Source organism: Gossypium raimondii, chromosome 3 (genome assembly GCF_025698545.1).
Source record: "Gossypium raimondii isolate GPD5lz chromosome 3, ASM2569854v1, whole genome shotgun sequence".
NCBI lineage: Eukaryota > Viridiplantae > Streptophyta > Magnoliopsida > Malvales > Malvaceae > Gossypium > Gossypium raimondii.
Genome location: NC_068567.1, coordinates 10,391,755 through 10,412,830, shown reverse-complemented (window position 1 = coordinate 10,412,830; position 21,076 = coordinate 10,391,755). Strand labels below are relative to the sequence as shown.

Genomic DNA, 21,076 nt, shown 5'->3' with positions numbered 1-21,076 from the left:
CACACAATATTAGAGAAAAAAATCAAGAGAGAGATTTAGAGAGTTTTAAGAGAATTTTGTGTTTTAGTTAGAGAGCGTTGATTCGTGGTTAGAGTTTATTTTGAATTTCTTCATCTTGTACTTTTCGATTGTTTTCTTATTAGTGAAGTCTCCTTTCCACTTTAACAACTATTTTGGAATTAGTATAGTTTCAATTCATATTTCAAATTGTATTAATTATTTATTTATGTTAAATTATAAAATTAAAATTAAAAATTAAAATAAATATCTATATACTTTATGCATTTAAACATGTATTTTTAAATTTGATAGCAAACATGAATGTACAAATTTCTAATTGGTGAAAAACTTAGATCTTTTCACTTGATTTTGCACGCATAATATAAGTAGTTTTTATGATTTTTTGTTCTTTTACATGATACCATAATATTACGTTGTGAAATTAAAAATAATTGAAATACGGATAAATATGATGTGAAATTAGGGATAATAAAATTATATATTTTAAACTATCAAGGTTTACTAGGTTTTAAATGAAGTGTTATATATGTATATTGTACAACCAAATTTTGCCCAAACCTGGGCCCAACAAATAAAACAATAACTAACCTAAAACTAACCCAAATACAGCCCAAAACCCGAAGCCCAAAACACCCAAGCCCAATTTCATAAAAAAATCTGCCTAGGGTTTCAGAGACTGAAACCCTAGGCGCCTCCCTTTTGACCTTTGGCCTCTGCCACTGTCACTCCGCGCCGCACCTACCACCACCTGCTCCCATCACCACTGGCATCTGCAAAGGAGAAAGAAGCAAGGAAAATATATCAAAAACAGTAACAAAAATAGGCTATAAAAGCCGAACTTGTAACATGAAAATGGGCTTTTGGAAAAAAAAATTGGAAGAAATAATAAAAAGTTTTTAAAGGTGATTTTCTTTGGTTTTTCCGATTTCCCTTTTTCCTACTTTCATTTTATTTCTGTTTTCTAAGTGGGTTCTTTCTTCTTTTGTTTTATTAAATCATATATATATATATATATATATATATATATATATATATATATATATATATATATACATATATATAGAAGCTATAGAATAAAAATAAAAAGGGTTTTACTGCTTTTTAAGATCGACGGAGAGGAAGAGCCGAAAGGTCTCTTCCGATTTCGGCCATCTTTCGCCTAGATCTCGGCTTTTCTGACCCCAAATATGACCCTTACTCGAAAAAGGTGACAAAACGGGCCTTTTTTGACTTCTCAAACCACCAGATATCTGGCGGAGCCGTCGCCGTGATCGATCGACATCGGCACGGTGGCGATTTCGACCTTAGGCTATAGGCCGGACTGCCCAAAAGGGCTTGAGAGAAAACTTAAACTTTTTTTCCTGAAATAATGAGGCAAATGACTTTTTTTTTCCCTAAAAGTGGGCTTTTATAGGCCCCCAAAACGACGTCGTTTTGGGGCAAGCCTATCAGGCCAAAACGGCGCCGTTTGGCGCGACCCGCGGGCGACCCGACCCATCCAACCAGGGTCCGCGTGTTTTAGCCTTCAAAGGGGTTATTTGCGTTTAAGGCCCTTCCGCATTTTCGGTCTGTTTCAATTTGGACCATTTGTTTTTTTTTCTCCTCTTTTAATTTGGACCAAGGATTTATCCCTTTTTTAATTTAGTCCTCAATTCGATTGGACGCCTGAGGAAGAGACGCGTGGCCTAAAATCGGGTTTATTACCCATTTGGCCCTCCGCCTTTTCGCGCTTTCTATTTTGGTCCTTCTTTGTTTATTTTATTCTAGTTTTGTCCTTTAAATTGCGTTTTATTCTGAATTAGCCCTTTTCTTTGGTATTTTTATTTTCCTATTAATTAATCTACTTATTACTATGCTTGTATTTTCCTTTTATATTTATTCATTATTATATTATTATATCGACTTTGCGTTATTGTTATTTTTTTAAATATAAAATATGTTTGTTTTATTATATGTTATCATTATATAATTGTTTATATCTTTCATGTTCATTTTAACTATTTATTATTATTATTATTAATTACTCATTTATATCTTTTGACATACATACATTAGTTTTTTGATGTTATCGTTACTATTGTTTTTATTTGTTGCTATTTTGTTTGTCGTTCATTATTATTTAAAAAATGTTTTAGCTTTATTCGTCTATTTACATGTTATTGTGTGTAATCCATTTGTTTTTTTATGGTTGATTGTTCAGTATCATCATATTCATTATTTTCATTTACTAATGTGACATTTACGCATATATCGAGTTTAGCATTACATCAATTTTACCTAAATTTTTTAAAGGGGAAATTTTTAAAAATAAGAACAATACTCGGCATTTGAGATTTTCGAGAGGATCGAGCCCTAACGTATTGGGTTTCAATTTCTTTCGTTGAGTCTAAATTGTCGAGAATGTTCTTTTAATCGAAAAACATGGATAAAAGCTCATTATCGGGAATTCAATATGTTGTGTCCTAACGCATTGGATGTGACACGTTGTTTTTTCGAGATGAGAATTTTTTTAAAAAAATCAAGGCAATATTCAATGTTCGGAATGTTGAGAAATTGTGCCCTAACGTATTGGGTTGCGATTTCCTCATCTGACTTGAACAACTGAATATCCTTTTTTAAAAAAAAAATTTAGGAGTTTTTTTTAATATGAGCAACCTATTTTATACAAGTCATTTTAAAACAAAGGATCGTATTTTAAATTCCTTTAAATTTTTTAATTTTCGACATTAAGACATTGATTAATCAACTAGGTACCAATTTTTGGGCGTATCGAGGGTGCTAATCCTACCTCGTGCGTAACCGACTCCCGAACCCGTTTTTCTGAATTTCGTGGACCAAACTTGTTGTTTTAATAAAATCAAACCGTTTATTAAAAACAACCAATTTTAAGGTGATCCAATCACACCTCATAAAAAAGATTGGTGGCGACTTCCGTTTTTGTTTTTCAAAACCCAAGTCGACCCGTTTTCATCCAAAAAATGGTGTCAACAGCTTGGCGACTCCACTGGGGACTTTAAATAAGAGAGTCAAGCCACAAGTTGATTACTTTTTGTCTTTTTGTCGAAAATTGAAAATTTGGTTTAAATTTACGATCCTTTCATTGCATTTCATTCTTTATAGTTTTCATCATTGTGGTCTATAATTGCTCTGTTTGTTTAAATTTTGGTATCTTTTGCATTGCATTGCATGACCGTTGGTCACACCCTTTAAGTGGGAGTGAGAAGCTAGTCCTTCGTGAGGTTTTCACCTCCGTGCAGGATAGTGGATCGCTTTCGGGATACATCCGTACCTATGTCTTCGTGAGATTTTCATCTCCGTGCAGCCATAGGGAAATGTATTCCCCTGAACCGAACTCGGTCCATATGAGCCTATAATGGGTGAGGATCGAGGAATCTGCTGGTTCGAGTACCTTTTCTTTAGAAGCCAAACCACATATAGTGAACCTTAAGAACCCACCCTAGGTAGAACCACTTCCAACCCCTAGTAGACACCTAAATAGGCGCTTTATTATTTATTGCTTGTATTGAATTTTATTCTTATACTGATTTATTGTGTTTTGTTTTGATTGCATGGCATACATGGCATTTCATTATAAAAGGCGTTGATTCACATTCGGTTACTAGATAGAAAGCTAATCATGGAAAGTGAATTTCTTGATAAAGTGGAAGATAATGCGGTTGTCCGAATATGGTCAAAAAAAATGCAACTCGAGAAAGGAGACAGCTTGATGGAAGGGTACACGTCAGAGTTATCGGACTTCACTTATATCAATGTAACTCAGAATAATTTTCAGGAGTTGAAGGAAATATGGGCCCAGTGGGATGATGAAGTCAAACAATTGTTTTACTCTAATTATGGTGACTTGCCTTATTTGCTTGATATTAAAGTGGACGAGCATTTGTTTCGAGCCCTGGCCCAATTTTGGAATCCCGCTTATAGTTGCTTTACTTTTGGGGAGATAGACTTGGTGCCTACCATAGAGGAATATACAGCCTTACTGCGTTGCCCAAGGTTTCAGGCAGATAAAGTCTATTCTAAAGTCGTCAATGTCCCGACTTTTGTGAAGAAGCTAGTGAACATCTTGGGAATGAGTGAGCAATGGGTCTCAGCACGGGTCAAACAAAAAGGAGAAAACAAATGTATTCCCTGGAGAAGTCTGCGTGATTTGATTTTAGCTCATCCTGATACGAAGAAAAAAATCGATGTTTTTGCTTTGAGCATTTATGGGCTGATGATTTTCCCTAGAGCGTTGAGGTATATAGACGAGGCAGTTACTTATTTGTTTGATCGACTGGACAAGAGGGTCACACCTGTTCCAACAATTTTGGCTGAGACATTTAGATCTTTAAGTGCGTGCCGAAGCGCGGGGGAGGGAAGATTCATTGGATGTACACAGCTCTTGTTAGTATGGTTCCACAGTCACTTCTGGAAAGTGGATAAAGTCTCTTACCGAGTATTTTCCAAGAATTATTCTCCATTAAAGGAATTAGAAGCCATGCCGAGACGTGACAACATTACCATGGAAAGATGGATAGCGATTCTTCAAAATCTCAAAGATGAAGATATTGAATGGAAAGCTCCTTGGATGGTGCCCGATGAAATCTTGTATCGATGTGGGAATTTCGACTGGGTCCCTTTACTTGGGATTTGGGGAGCTGTTGGCTATGCGCCATTGATGGTACTGAAACAATATGGCTCAAGACAGTTCGTGCCTACCACCCAAGGACTAGCTCAGTGTGAGTTTTCGTATAAAGATGATGGTTACAATAAGAAGATTCGAGAGATGACCAATGCTTGGAGGCAAATTCATCGGATGAAATGATTTACTGTGGGAGCGATGACGACCCCCGAGTATCATGGATGGCGAAGTAAGAGGATTAATGATAATATCCCCGGGCCAAGAGAAGATTGCGTTCGATCCATAGAGGAGCATTTGCAAATAGTTCCATCAGAATTAGAGATCATCAAACAGGACTTTGAAAAACGAAGTTTGGAATTGGAAAGGAAGATAGAAAAGCTAGAAGAGGAAAAGATGCATTTGGGACTAGATGTCGATATCCACAAGTTGGAAGCTGAAAAGTTGAGGAAAGGGAAGAGCAAGGCTGAAGAGGATTTAGATAGTCTAAAAACAGATTATAAGAAGCTGCGTTTGTCACTGAGAACTGCGGGTTTAGGTAAAACATCAGAGCAATGGCGACAGGAGGTCAAAGAAGAAAAGGCCAAAATTGTTCAGTGGGAAAAGAAATTTCAAGACGCTCGAGCTCGAGAAAGCGTTTTGGAGAAAAATTTGTTAGAATGCCGAAATGAAGAAGCAAGATTAAAAGCCCAGATAGCTGAGTTGGAAAGGTCGCTTCACTTGTGCCGTAGTCGTAACTCTATGATCGAGCTGAGAGCAAGTTTGAGCAAGATTGAAGAATTGAAGGAAAAGATAGAAGAACTTGAAGACGCATTGCGAAATTCTAAATTACGAGTAGAATTTCTTGAAAGACGTAATGAACAGTACCAAGAGCAGTTCCATCATCTTCAAAGTCAGATTAGAGATAGAGATTACGTTATGGGCGAAGCTGTGACTCAAGTGCGGGAAGTGGCTGACCATCTACAAACCTTAGCGGTTCAGGCTGATATACTGAGTTTGAAATATGAATCAGAGTCAAGTCGGGGTCGAGAGTTAGCTTGGCTCCTTAAGAGGGTTAAGGCTTTGAGCATAAAGGCAAAGCCGTATATGTAATCCACTTTATGTAAAGAAATTTGTTTTCTAGTCAAGTTTTTCTAATGAAATTGAATTAGAATCAACGCCTTTTCTTTGCATTTATTCATTTGCATTTCATTTTATCATATGCATTAAAGTTTCAAAAATAATAATAATAAGAGCTCTAATTAATGATAGTTACCCTGGAAATCAACGAAAATCTGTCAACTAGATATCATTACGGTACTCGCCGGAGAACCAAAGAAATGGATCAAAGACTAGAGAAATTAGAGCAATTGCAAGACCAGATGCAAGCTCAGATGCAAGAAAAACTAGCCAAACTGCAGCAAGATATGGAAGCATCCCAAAGAGAATTATTGAATCAATTAAAACAGTTAACAGCTGGGGGGCACGATAAGGGGAAGAGCCCCGTGGTAAATTTTGGGGATGATCACGAAGACCCTACCTACCCTCCAGGTTTCGCCCCAACTAATGTCCAGACGCAACCAGGAGTGTACCCACAGAGGGTACCTGTCGCCATTAGATCCCAATACCAAGTTGGTGCCCCAGCATCGATGAACTTCCCAACAAGTTCAGGCTCTAATCCCGGGGATAATCCTATTAATCCTGTGGTTCCAGATCTCGACGACGCGGCAGAAATAGAGAAGACAAGAGTAGACCTGCCAAAACAATTAGAAGATCGTTGTAAATGGTTAGAAGAGAAGTTTCAAGCCATGGAAAATACCGATTACCATCGAGGAGTAGACGCTAAAGATTTGAGCCTGGTACCTGATCTGGTGCTCCCTCCTAAATTTAAAATGCCGGAGTTTGAAAAATACAACGGGACCAGTTGCCCCGAAGCCCATATCACTATGTTTTGTAGGAGGATGACGGGATACATCAACAATGACCCATTGCTGATTCATTGCTTCCAGGACAGTTTGATAGGATCAGCGGCTAGATGGTACAACCAATTAAGTCGGGCCAACATTCATTCATGGAAGGATTTGGCGCAAGCCTTTATGAAGCAGTATAGACATGTGATGGATATAGCACCCGGTCGAATTGTATTGTAAAACATGGAAAAGAAGCCTAATGAGAGTTTCCGGCAATATGCTCAGAGATGGAGGGAAGTGGCTGCACAAGTTCAACCATCACTGTTAGAGAAAGAGATAACTATGCTTTTTATCAATACTCTAAAGGCTCCATTCCTCGGCCACATGTTAGGCAGTGCCACTAAAAGCTTTTCAGACATAGTGATGTCTGGAGAAATGATAGAGAATGCCATAAGATGCGGCAAGATAGAAGCGGGAGAAAGTACTAAAAGGTCAGTACCAAGAAAAAAAGAGCATGAGATAAACAATACAAGCATATTTAACAAGGACCATTCTAACACAATCACGGTGGGACAAGCCAGGGCAGTAACCGCTAATCGGCAAGGTTCTTTGAAACAGGAATCTAATCCAAGGCCAAATATAGAGAGACTTCAATTCACACCCATCCCAGTGACGTATAGGGAATTGTACCAGAACTTACTCGATGCACATGTGGTATCTCCATATTACCTGAAACCAATGCAACCCCCATACCCTAAGTGGTATGACGCAAACGCCCAATGCGAGTATCACGCGGGGACCAAGGGGCATTCGATTGAAAACTGCACTGCATTCAAGAAGTTAGTTGAAAGACTTATCAATTTGGGGATCGTAAAGATAGGTGACTCATCAGGACCGAATGTAGCAGAGAATCCGTTGCCCAACCATGATAATAAAGGGGTAAATGCGATAATTGAGTATGAAGGAAGGAGAGTCAAAGCCAACATAGCAGAGATAAAGACCTCCCTTGATTGGGTTTGGAAACAAATGATGAAAAGAGGTCTCATCAAGCAAGGTTCAATAGAAAGGCCTGAAGGAGCAAGGAAGTTTTGTGAATTCCATGCAGAAGAAAGCCATGACATTCAAGAATGCACCGAGTTCAGAACCATGGTGCAAAACTTAATGGATAACAAAGAATTGGAATTTTATGAAGAGATTAAGGGACTAGAAGAAGGAGAGGTTTATGCTATAGAAGAAGGATCTACGGGGAAAGCCCAAAAGGCTAATCACCCGGTGGTGATTATTGCAAAACCAATGAGCAGAGAATCTGGAATACAAATAGCACCAAAGGTCATAATCCAGAAACCTGTATCCTTTCCCTACAAGGATAGCAAAAAGGTTCCTTGGAATTACAACTGCAATGTAACAATACCAGGAGAAGAGAGCTTGGTAAATGCTTCAGGAGAGGATGAAGGATTCTATACACGAAGTGGAAAACGCTATGATCCGGCAAACGCAAGAGTGGAATCTGGAAAAGGAAAAGCCTTAGCGGTTGAATTGGGAAAAGCAAAAGTAGACAAAATTGAGACGCGTGTCAACCAGCCGGTAACTGAAAATGAGGCTAAAGAATTTCTAAAATTCTTAAACCATAGCGAGTACAGTGTGGTAGAACAATTACATAAGCAACCAGCTCGTATCTCGGTGCTTGAATTGCTTCTAAGTTCAGAGGTACATCGTAATACGTTGATTAAGGTGCTAAATGAAACTTATGTTGCTAACGATATCTCAGTGAATAAGTTGGACCGTTTGGTTAACAATATCAGTGCCGACAATTTCATTTTCTTTAATGATGATGAAATACCGCCGGGGGGAAGAGGAGCCACCAAAGCATTACATATCACTGCTCGCTGCGGGGAGTATACGTTAGCGAGAGTGCTAATTGATAATGGATCAGCCTTGAATGTTTTACCCCTATCTACCTTAAATAGGTTACCGGTGGATAGTTCCCACATGAAATCATGCCAGAATATAGTGAGAGCATTTGATGGTACCGAAAGGAAGGTGATGGGAAGAATAGAAATACCCCTCTTGATTGGCCCGAATACATACGAAGTGGATTTCTTAGTGATGGATATCAAGCCTTAGTATAATTGCTTGTTGGGGAGACCATGGATTCATTCAGCAGGGGCGGTGCCTTCATCATTGCACCAGAAGTTGAAATTAGTGACAGAAGGCCGGTTAATTACGATCGACGCTAAGGAAGACATCATTGCATCGGTAACCAATGACGCACCATATTTAGGAACAGATAAGGAGGCGATCGAATGTTCCTTTCAATCCTTAGAGTTCGTAAATGCGACCTCTGTTATTGAGGGAAAGAGGATCCCAATGCCCAGCGTGTCTAGAGCCACGAAGATGGGATTACAAATGACAGTTGGGAAAGGAGCTGTGCCTGGAAGAGGACTGGGAAGATGCCTTCAAGGAAGAATAGAGGCACCAGTGGTGAAGGACAAACAGGACCGCTTTGGTTTAGGATTTAAACCAAATGCTAAGCAAAGAAGGAAAGAGTTAGAGAAAAGACAAGAGAAGAGGAAGACGCGTTTGAACGGAGAAGAAGTTGATTGGGAACCTATGTCTTTCCCCCACATACCTAGGACCTTCGTATCGGGAGGAACCATGTATTCTGGACTGAGGACTCCAAGAAGGAAGACTACAGAGGAAATATTAGGAAACCTGAACATCAATGCCATATTTGAAGAAGAATCTGAAGAAGGAAGTACATCAGGCATCTATCCCTTTGAACCTGGGAGTGTTTTAAACAATTGGACTGCAGAAGAAATACCTGAAGTTTTTAGAGCTTTTCCAGAGTAATATTCAAAACATACTAATTGTTTTAAGCCTAGAGAAAATGAAAACCTTTTGTGAACTGAAATGGGCTTATATTTGAACATTGTGACTTCAATGAAATATATCTTCGCATTTTCTTTTTGAGTATATATTCTTTTAAAATTCTTTTCATTCTTTCATATGAATAGTCATCTTGGATGCTTATATTCCAAATCATTCTTTCATTCATGGCCATACTAAATAAGAATCCTTAAATTCATACATTCCCTGTACATTCTTTGGTACTTATAACAGGTTCCAAGATATCGATGACATGAGTGACTCTACTATGAACTTAGAGAACCCTTTTGAACGAGATATGTGTTTAGAGGAATCTCAAGATTTTGAAGATAACATAGATTGCAACCTGTCTCCGAACTTGTTGAGGATGGTAGAGCAGGAAGGGAAACAAATCTTACCTCACGAAGAGACGATAGAGACGGTGATCCTGGAAGAAGGAAAGGTGGTGAAGATTGGCACATGCATAGCTGAAGAAGTAAAACAAGACCTCATTGGATTGCTTCGAGAGTTCAAAGATGTCTTCGTATGGTTGTATCAGGATATGCCTAGCTTAAATACGGATATTGTAGTTCACCATCTTCCTATAAAGGAGGATTGCAAGCCCATTCAGCAAAAACTTCGAAGAATGAGGCCGGATGTCGTATTAAAAATAAAATAGGAAGTGCAAAAGCAATTCGATGCTGGATTCCTGCAAGTAGTTAAATACTCCGAATGGGTAGCCAACATCATACCCGTCCCTAAGAAAGATGGGAAGGTACGAATGTGTGTAGATTACAGAGACTTAAATAAAGCTAGCCCAAAGGATAATTTTCCCTTGCCTCATATCGACACTCTGGTAGATAACACGGCGGGATACTCACTATTTTCTTTTATGGATGGCTTCTCGAGATATAACCAAATTAAGCTGCATCCTGACGATATGAAGAAAACTATATTCATAACCCTATGGGGAACTTTCTACTATAAAGTGATGCCATTTGGATTGAAAAATGCGGGAGCCACATACCAAAGAGCCATGGTGACCCTTTTCCATGATATGATGCATAGAGAAATAGAAATCTATGTGGATGACATAATTGCAAAATCTAGAACAGATGAGGAGCATATACAAGTCTTAAGAAAACTCTTTATACGGTTAAGAAAGTTCCAACTAAAGCTTAACCTTGACCAAATGTACTTTCGGAGCTAGATCGGGAAAGTTGCTAGGATTTGTAGTCAGTGAAAGAGGGATTGAGATTGACCCAGATAAAGTCAAGGCCATACAAGAATTGCTTCCTCCGCGCACTCAGAATGAAGTTCGAGGTTTCCTAGGAAGATTGAACTATATTACCAGGTTCATTTCACAGTTAACGGAGAAATGCGACCCCATCTTTCGTCTCCTTAAGAAACATAATCCGGGAGTATGGGATGAGGAGTGCCAAAAAGCTTTTGACAAGATTAAGTATTACTTGTCCAACGCCCCAGTGCTGATTCCACCCTGCCCAGACAAACCGCTCATACTGTATTTGGCAGTGTTTGAAAATTCCATGGGATGCGTGCTTGGTCAACATGATGAATCAGGACGAAAGGAAAGAGCAATTTACTATCTCAGTAAGAAGTTCACCGAATGCGAAACAAGATATTCACCAATCGAGAAGTTATGCTGTGCCCTAATCTGGACAACTCGGAAACTGAGACAGTACATGTTGTACCATACGACCTGGTTAATCTCCAAATTGGACCCTCTGAAATACTTGATGGAGTCAACCGCTCTGAATGGAAGAATGGCCCGATGGTAAATTTTTCTATCTGAATTTGACATAGTCTATGTGAACCAGAAGGCGGTCAAAGGGAGTGCAATAGCAGAATTCCTAGCAAGTAGGGCTCTGGATGATTATGAGCCATTGAACTTCGATTTCCCAAATGAGGATTTGATGTATGTTGCAACTGTAGAGAAAGATTTCCAAGAAGATGGTCCTTGGAAGTTGAGTTTTGACGGAGCTTCAAATGCTATAGGCAACGGAATTGGGGCAATACTCGTGTCTCCTAATGGAGATTATTATCCTTTCACTAGCAAATTGGACTTTGACTGCACAAATAACATGGCTGAGTATGAAGCTTGCATTATGGGCATCCGGGTAGCCATAGAGCGGAAAATTAAGGTGCTAGAGGTATACGGGGACTCTGCATTAGTAATTTACCAACTCAAAGGGGAATGGGAAACAAGAGACCCGAAGTTGGTCCGCTACTGAAAATTGATTATGGAGTTGATTGAGGAATTTGATAATGTCACCTTTAGTTACCTCCCACGAGATGAAAACCAGATGGCAGATGCTTTGGCCACTTTAGCCTTCATGTTTAAAGTGAACAAATTAGAAGATATGAAGCCTATCCAGATCAGCATCTATGAGGCTCCAGCCCATTGTTGCAACATTGACAATGAAGAGGAAAAGGATGATCACCCTTGGTACCATGACATATTGCGATATGTGAAGAGTCGTGAGTACCCTGACCATGCGACAGAAAATGATAAGAAGACATTAAGGAGATTAGTCATTGACTATGTCCTAGATGGGGAAATTTTGTATAAAAAGGGAAAAGATCAAGTATTGTTGAGGTGTGTGGATGCTGTCGAGGCAAAAGAAATTTTGGAAGAAGTGCATGAAGGTATCTGCGGAACGCATGCCAACGGCTTCACGATGGCCAGACAAATTATGAGATTTGGGTACTATTGGTCCACCACGGAAGGGGATTGCATTAGTTACGCCAAAAAGTGTCATAAATGCCAAATTTATGGTGACAAAATGCATGCACCACCTTCACCCCTTCACGTTATGGTTTTTCCATGGCCATTTTCCATGTGGGGAATGGATGTCATCGGGCCAATATCTCCAAAGGCTTCTAATGGGCATCGGTTTATCTTTGTGGTTATTGATTACTTCACTAAATGGGTGGAGGCTGCTTCATATGCTAATGTTACAAAGTCAGCAGTCAGTAAATTCTTAAAAAAAGAGATTATATGTCGGTGTGGGACGCCAGAAAGGATCATATCTGACAATGCGCTGAACTTGAACAACAACTTAATAGCGGAAGTTTGTAGTCAGTTCAAGATCAGACACCATAATTCATCACCATACCGCCTAAAAATGAATGGGGCCGTGGAAACAACAAACAAAAATATCAAGAAGATTGTAGGGAAAATGACTGAAACCTACAAGGACTGGCACGAGAAACTACCTTTCGCTCTCTTGGCGTATCGAACCTCTGTTAGGACTTCTACTGGGGCAACACCGTTTTCTTTAGTCTACGGGATGGAGGCAGTTTTACCCATAGAAGTTGAAATCCCTTCTCTCCGGGTATTAACTGAACTAAGGTTAGATGAGGCCGAATGGGTTCAATCTTGATATGATCAGCTGAACTTGATAGAAGAAAAGAGACTAAAAGCTATTCGTCATGGTCAGATGTATCAAAAACGAATGATGCGAGCCTATAACAAAAAAGTTCGTCCCAGAGAATTTCACGAGGGGGACCTAGTGTTGAAAAAAAATTCTTCCTCTTCAAAAAGATTTTAGAGGAAAATGGATGCCAAATTGGGAAGGTCCTTATGTTGTAAAGAAGGCCTTTTCTGGAGGAGCTTTGATCTTGAGCGAGATGGATGGTAAAAACTTGCCAAATCCTGTGAACTCAGATTCAGTCAAGAAATACTTCACTTGAAGGAGGAGGACCAAAGTGAAAACCCGTAAAGGGCATTAAAAAAAAAGGGGGAGAGGCCAAGGTGAAAACCCATAAAGGGCGCCTTGAGACCAAAGGGGATTTGAGTTGAAAACCTGAAAAGGCGGCTCAAATTTTGAGAAGACATGAGGTGATCGGAGTAGCTCAAATTTTGATCAAGACCTAGGATATGTGGTGGTCTCGATATACCTGAATCAACAAGGAAAGGGTAGACGACATCTTGGGGTATCGATAAAACCCTGTAGATTCCCTAAACACATATCAAATTCAGAATGGTTTTCAGAAAGCTTATGCAGGGAAACTCGTGCTGCGATATCCTGGGCACCTGTCGTCGTCTTATTCATTTTGAATCTTGGCAAAATTTGTTGTCTCGATTAATGTATTCATCTCAAGCTTTGCTCCTAATAAAATTCCATCTTGTCCATTGTCTTTTCTCATTTTATCTTAGCAAAATTTGCTGTCTTGATTAACTTATTCATTTTGAGATTTGTTCCCAATAACATTTTGTTTGTCCATTACGATAATCTTTTTCAAACATTTGAAATAATGAACTGAATATTCAAGCAAATGGAGTTTTGCATATTACTCTAAAAATTTCTAAATGATGAAGGAACCTGAAACAGGACTGTTGTTTAGAGCACACCAAATTCAAAGTGCCTACAAGGGAAAAGTCTAAGTCAGGACTATCCTTTCAAACTTTGTTGTCCAAACAATGATTGAACAAAATGAGGAGATGTCATGTTGGTGACAAGGCTTCAATGATTACCGAATGATAAGAAGAGGTTCTTCAGAAAATGAAATTTTACAATTATGCATAAACTTTTGGTGCGATGCCCTAGAAATGGTGTAAGTAGCCAAGGAAATTCAGATCCTGTACTCCTAATTTACAGTAGGAGGAGGATGGTTTTCAATTTTATGTCACAAATTACGATGGGCTTAACCTTGAAAATCACAATGAGTTGAACTTTGAAGAATACAGTGGGGGCAATCCGACCAAGTAAGAGATGAACATTACCAACCGGACAAGATAGCATTCGGGCGCGTTGGCAATAAGGACTTATTGAGCAAGGAGCAATAACAACTCAAACATTGAAAGATCATTTTGCATTCATGCATATGCATTTAGCTAGGGTATTTTGATTCATTTTTATCATAATCACTAGGCATAAATAGGTTCATATAGGTCATGTTCCCCAAAGAACAGATCAATGAAAATGGCAGATCTTGCTTTCCTGAGTTGACAAGAGCAGATCGAAGTAACCATAGATTGCAATTTAAAAGATCGAAGCCACAACGACGAATCTTACTTTCAGGCGATGCAGCGGAACAGATTGAAGCTACAACGGCGAGTCTCACTTCCCCATTGCAATTTAAAAGATCAAAGCCACAACGGCGAATCTTACTTTCAGGCGATGCAGCGGAACAGATTGAAGCTACAACGGCGAGTCTCACTTCCCCATTGCAATTTAAAAGATCGAAGCCACAACGGCGAATCTTACTTTCAGCGATGCAATGAGCAGATTGAAGCTACAACGGCGAGTCTCACTTCCCATTGCAATTTAAAGATCGAAGTTAACAACGGCGAATCTTACTTTCGATCGATGCGTGAGCAGATTGAAGCTACAACGGCGAGTCTCACTTCCCATTGCAATTTAAAATATCGAAGCCTGGCGGCAAATCTTACTTTCAGCGATGTCGGGAATGATTGAAGCTACTGGCGAGTCTCACTTCCCCATTGCAATTTAAAAGATCGAAGCCACAACGGTGAATCTTACTTTCAGGCGATGCAGCGGAACAGATTGAAGCTACAACGGCGAGTCTCACTTCCCCATTGCAATTTAAAAGATCGAAGCCACAACGGTGAATCTTACTTCCAGGCGATGCAACGGAACAGATTGAAGCTACAACAGCGAGTCTCACTTCCCCAACATTGCAGTCAAATAGATTGAAGCTACAACAGCGAGTCTCACATCATTGGCGATGCAACGGAACAGATTGAAGCTACAACAGCGGATCTTACTTCCCTAACATTGCAATTAAAAAGATTGAAGCTACAACAGCGGATTTTACTTCCCAGGCGACACAATGGACTGAAACGAAGCTACTTGAAGAAAAGAAGCACCAGAATAAATGAAGACTCGGTGGGACCGGGCAAAATTGGTCTTTCTTAGTCTTTGCTCTGTTCTCGTTACACGACAACGAGCAAAGAGGGGCAGCTGTACAACCAAATTTTGCCCAAACCTGGGCCCAACAAATAAAACAATAACTAACCTAAAACTAACCCAAATCATTAAAACCCAAGCCCAAAACACCCAAGCCCAATTTCATAAAAAATCGCCTAGGGTTTGAGATGAAACCCTAGCGCCTCCCTTGACCTTTGGCCTCTCGCCCTTGTCACTCATGCGCCGCACCTACCACCACCGCTCCCATCACTCTGGCATCTGCAAAGGAGAAAGAAGCAAGGAAAATATATCAAAAACAAGAATAACAAAAATAGGCTATAAAAGCCGAACTTGTAACATGAAAATGGGCTTTTGGAAAAAAATTGGAAGAAATAATAAAAATTTTTAAAGGTGATTTTCTTTGGTTTTCCGATTTCCTTTTCCTACTTTCATTTTATTTACATTTTCTAAGTGGGTTCTTTCTTCTTTTGTTTTATTAAATTATATATATATATATATATATATATATATACATATATATACATATATATAAGAAGCTATAGAATAAAAATAAAAAGGGTTTTTACATTTTAAGATCGACGGAGAGGAAGAACCAAAGGTCTCTTCCGATTTTACCATCTTCGCCTAGATCTCGGCTTTTCGACCCCAAACGACCCTTACTCGAAAAAGGGACAAACAGGCCTTTTTACTTCTCAAACCATCAGATATCTGGCTGGCATTGTCGCATGACAAAACATCTGACGGTGGCCGACGGCCGGACTTTTAGGTCAGAGGGTTTGACCGCCAAAAGGGCTTGAGAGAAAACTTAATTTTTTGTTTCCTGAAATAATGAGGCAAATGACTTTTTTTTTCCCTAAAAGTGGGCTTTTATAGGCCCCCAAAACGACGTCGTTTTGGGGCAAGCCTATCAGGCCAAAACGGCGCCGTTTGGTGCGACCCGACCCGTCCAACCAGGGTCCGCGTGTTTTAGCGTTCAAAGGGGTTATTTGCGTTTAAGGCCCTTCCGCATTTTCGGTCTGTTTCAATTTGGACCATTTGTTTTTTTTTTCTCCTCTTTTAATTCGGACCAAGGATTTATCCCTTTTTTAATTTAGTCCTCAATTCGATTGGACGCCTGAGGAAGGGACGCGTGGCCTAAAATCGGGTTTATTACCCATTTGGCCCTCCGTCTTTTCGCGCCTTTCTATTTTGGTCCTTCTTTGTTTATTTTATTCTAGTTTTGTCCTTTAAATTGCGCTTTTATTCGAATTAGCCCTTTTCTTTGGTATTTTATTTTCCTATTAATTAATCTACTTATTACTATGCTTGTATTTTCCTTTTATATTTACTCATTATTATATTATTATATCAGCTTTGCGTTATTGTTATTTTTTTTAAAATATAAAATATGTTTGTTTTATTATATGTTATCATTATATAATTGTTTATATCTTTCATGTTCATTTTAACTATTTATTATTATTATTATTAATTACTCATTTATATCTTTTGACATACATACATTAGTTTTTTGATGTTATCGTTACTATTGTTTTTATTTGTTGCTATTTTGTTTGTACGTTCATTATTATTTAAAAAAAATGTTTTAACTTTATTCGTCTATTTACATGTTATTGTGTGTAATCCGTTTGTTTTTTTTATGGTTGATTGTTCGTATCATCATATTCATTATTTTCATTTACTAATGTGACATTTACGCATATATCGAGTTTAGCATTACATCAATTTTACCTAAATTTTTTAAAGGGGAAATTTTTAAAAATAAGAACAATACTCGGCATTTGAGATTTTCGAGAGGATCGAGCCCTAACGTATTGGGTTTCAATTTCTTTCGTTGAGTCTAAATTGTCGAGAATGTTCTTTTAATCGAAAAACATGGATAAAAGCTCATTATCGGAATTCAATATGTTGTGTCCTAACGCATTGGATGTGACACGTTGTTTTTCGAGATGAGAATTTTTAAAAAATCAAGGCAATATTCAATGTTCGGAATGTTGAGAAATTGTGCCCTAACGTATTGGGTTGCGATTTCCTCATCTGACTTGAACAACTGAATATCCTTTTTTTTTTAAAAATTTTAGGAGTTTTTTTTAATATGAGCAACCTATTTTATACAAGTCATTTTAAAACAAAGGATCGTATTTTAAATTCCTTTAAATTTTTTAATTTTTGACATTAAAACATTGATTAATCAACTAGGTACCAATTTTTGGGCGTATCGAGGGTGCTAATCCTTCCTCGTGCGTAACCGACTCCCGAACCCGTTTTTCTGAATTTCGTGGACCAAACTTGTTGTTTTAATAAAATCAAACCGTTTATTAAAAACAACCAATTTTAAGGTGATCCAATCTCATAAAAAAAGATTGGTGGCGACTCCCGTTTTTGTTTTTCAAAACTCAAGTCGACCCGTTTTCATCCAAAAAATGGTGTCAATATATATATATTAGTTAGGTTTGAGATCTAAATTTTTTATTATATTAATTATGAGATGAATCAAGATGTAGTACGTAATTGACATTAGATAATTAATACAACATAATTAAAATTAAAATAATTGATAAAAAAATTTTAATTTAATTTAATTTGATTTGAATGTTTTATGTTTGATTGTCAATTGATTAGCTTGATCTTTCAAAATTTGAATTTCCTGTAGTTATGCTTACTTTTCGTTTTAAAAATGAAAGTTAAAATAAATAGTAAAAGAAAACTAATTAAATGAAGATTTTTCATTTTAAAGAGAGATAAGCTTCCCACATCATACTTGCAGGAAAATTCATTAGAAGTGGATAATTGTATAAATGGACAAAAAATTAATTACATTCCTTTTATTAAAAATTATTAAAAATTTAAAAATCTAAAACTATAATAATCCAAACAAGTAGAATAAGAATAAGCAGAACAGTATAAATAGTATCCCTAAAACTAGTAACAATAATATAATAAACTAAATCTAATAATAATAAACCAAATAATAATAAATAAAATAATAAAATAAAAGATAAGGCGGTTGGAACCAAATGGTGGGGGCGTCAGATGGCGGCAATGGAGGATAGAGGTCGAAAGAAACAAACGATTGACGACGTATCTGTGGTCGGCAGTGACGAGGAAGAGAAATATGGGCCGACGTTCGAGGTGGTCGATGGAGGAAGGAGTGGGGATGAGTGGATTGTTGGGATGGAAGTTAGGGACTAAAAGAAATCGGTGAAAGGAATGACGACAAGGGAACAACGGTAAGGGGCTAAGGCCAAGGTGAAGATCAACGGTAGGGTGAGGGCTTTAGAGAATGGCGGCTGATGAGGAGAAAAATGGGGGTTTCATGGGGATGTGAAGGTTTGAATGATGAGAAAAGAAAGGAGAGGGAGGGGACAAAAGGAGATGGGTGGTGGCCCACAGAGGTACTCAGTGGCGATTAGGGTAAAAAGCTTAGGGTTGGTGAAAAGCTTGAAAAAGGAAAAAAGGTTAATTTTTTTTTTGAAACCCAAACATTATAATGGTACATGGCAATTTGCTAAGCCATGTCGCCATGAGGCCAGGCCGTGTACCCACACTCAGGTCATGTGTTATTAAAAAAATAAAAAAATTATGTTTTAGTGTTTACACAGCCTAGGACATACCCGTGTGTCTAGGCCTTGTGTACCGAACGCCTATATGTCCAGGCTGTGTGTCGTGTTACTAGACCGTGTGGTCTGTTTCAAGCCGTGTAATGCTTGTGTTCATTTTTCCCACGACCGTGTGCAATGATGTGTGCTTCACACAGTCATGTCATTAGGTCGTGTGTGTCACAAAAAAAAATTTAAAAATTAGCTCCAGTGGTCATATGGCCTGGGACATGCCCGTGTGTCCAAGACGTGTGTTCCACACGACCATGTCTCTAGGTCGTGTGCGAGCATTCAGGCCAAGTGGGCTCATTGTTCGCTTCTCCCATGACCATGCAAAGGGTTGTATAGGTCACACGGCTGTGTCCCCAGACTGTGTAACTCTCTTAGGCCGTGTGGGTTAAAGTAAAATTGGAAAAAAATTGGCTTCAATATTTACACGGTTGTGTCTCCAGGCCATGAGGTGCTTCCCAGACTGTGTGGAATTTTTTTAAAATAATAAAAATAAATGTAATTTTTTATTTTATTTTTTAAAATAATAAAAATAGTTGTACTAATTTTTTTAATTGTTTTTTTTTAAATAACATGAAAGTAAAATAAAAACACTCAGGTTGCCTCCCAAGAAGCGTTTATTTAGAGTCTAAGCTCGACTTCCCTTTTTAAGCTCATAGTTAAGGCAGATCTTGGATCCGAAGCTCCACTCTCTTGTTATCAAGATTACCACCAAAATAAAGTTTGAGTCGATGACCGTTTACCTTAAATGTGTTGTATTCAAGATGTGTTGCCTCAATAGTTCCGTATGGGAATACGTTTTCTACCACAAACGAGTTCAACTCTATTGACCTAAGCTTTGCAGGGAGCATTCGTGGATCTGAATTGTCTAGCAGCACTTTGTCTCCAACTTTGAATTGACTCGTCCTCTTTATATGCACATTATAGAATTGCCTAGTTATTTCTCTGAACGTTCTTGGTTTCTCATATGTCTTTGGTCGCCATTCATCTAATTCATCAAGCTACACCATTTTCATGAGTTTTTGTTATTTCTCTTCACTTGTCCCTCGAGTTCTATCACTTTGAACAGGATATAGTTCTAACACGTTTTCATGAGTGATTTCTTGCAAAGAACGTTGAGCTGCATCATTACTAACATTAACAGAATAACTAGTATCATCTCGCTCACTAGGAACTCTCACAAAATCATGTGCTTCAAGAGTAACATTTTCATCACCTACTCTCAGCACAAGTTCACCATTACCCACATCAATAACAATTCTAGTAGTGGCTAAAAAGGGTCAACCTAAGCTAATGGGTACCTCAATATCCTAATCTATGTCCAATATAACGAAATCAATACGGAATATAAATTTATCTACTTTGACAAGTACATCTTCAATAATGCCTTAGGATACCTAATTGATCTGTCAACTAATTGAATACTCATCCTAGTGGGTTTTGGTTCCCTGAGAACAAGTTTTTTGAACAATTTATAAGGCATTACATTTATACTAGCACCCAAACCAGCCAATGCTTTTTCTACATTTAAGCTACCAATAAAACAATGATTTTGGGACCACAAATCTGACAAGTAAATATTTATTTTATTATTATTTTAATTTCTGTGGTATGTTAGTAGTGTTGTATAAAATTTTCATTAAGAAATTTTGATGTTTGCATGCTTAATTAAGTGAAAAGGACTAAATCATAAAAGGTGCAAAAGTAGAGTTCTAGTAGTTAAAGGTATCAAATAGCTATGAAAATTTAAAGTGAAAGGACTTAGATAGTAAATAGACCATTGAGATTGTTAGTGGACATCCATGGATTGGTTTTATTGAAATTAAGAATATTTTTAAAAGTTAAAATGTAATTAAGTAAATAAGGTTAAAATAATAAAAACAAAATAAAGATATGAGATATGAGATATCATCTTCCTATCTTCATCTTCATTTGATTTTCAACAATGAAGAATAGCTAGGATTCGGTCATGACTTTTTTTCTTGCATGGTATGTGTTCTAATTTCGTTTTTAATGATTTTTATGTTTTCATGATCGTTGTAGCTTAATCTAGCTAGCCCTGGGACTAGTTTGCAAAAAATGTTAAAGGATTAGGGTTTTACCATGATCATTTTTGTATATTTTTTTAACTTTAATGAAAGA

At 37.9% G+C, this 21,076-nt stretch overlaps 2 protein-coding genes and 1 pseudogene across 2 annotated transcripts; all 3 read left to right on the top strand.

Annotated features, from left to right (window-relative positions):
- The first annotated feature begins 3,721 nt into the window (after nt 1-3,721).
- On the top strand, nt 3,722-4,843 carry LOC105795680 (uncharacterized). The gene has a single exon (XM_012625356.2). The coding sequence runs from the start codon at nt 3,722-3,724 to the stop codon at nt 4,841-4,843; it is 1,122 nt and encodes a 373-aa protein (XP_012480810.1).
- Nucleotides 4,844-4,858: 15 nt separating this feature from the next.
- LOC105795679 (uncharacterized) lies at nt 4,859-5,749 on the top strand. The gene has a single exon (XM_052628830.1). The coding sequence runs from the start codon at nt 4,859-4,861 to the stop codon at nt 5,747-5,749; it is 891 nt and encodes a 296-aa protein (XP_052484790.1).
- Nucleotides 5,750-5,901: 152 nt separating this feature from the next.
- Nucleotides 5,902-14,852, top strand: LOC105795678 (uncharacterized; annotated as a pseudogene).
- Nucleotides 14,853-21,076: the final 6,224 nt, after the last annotated feature.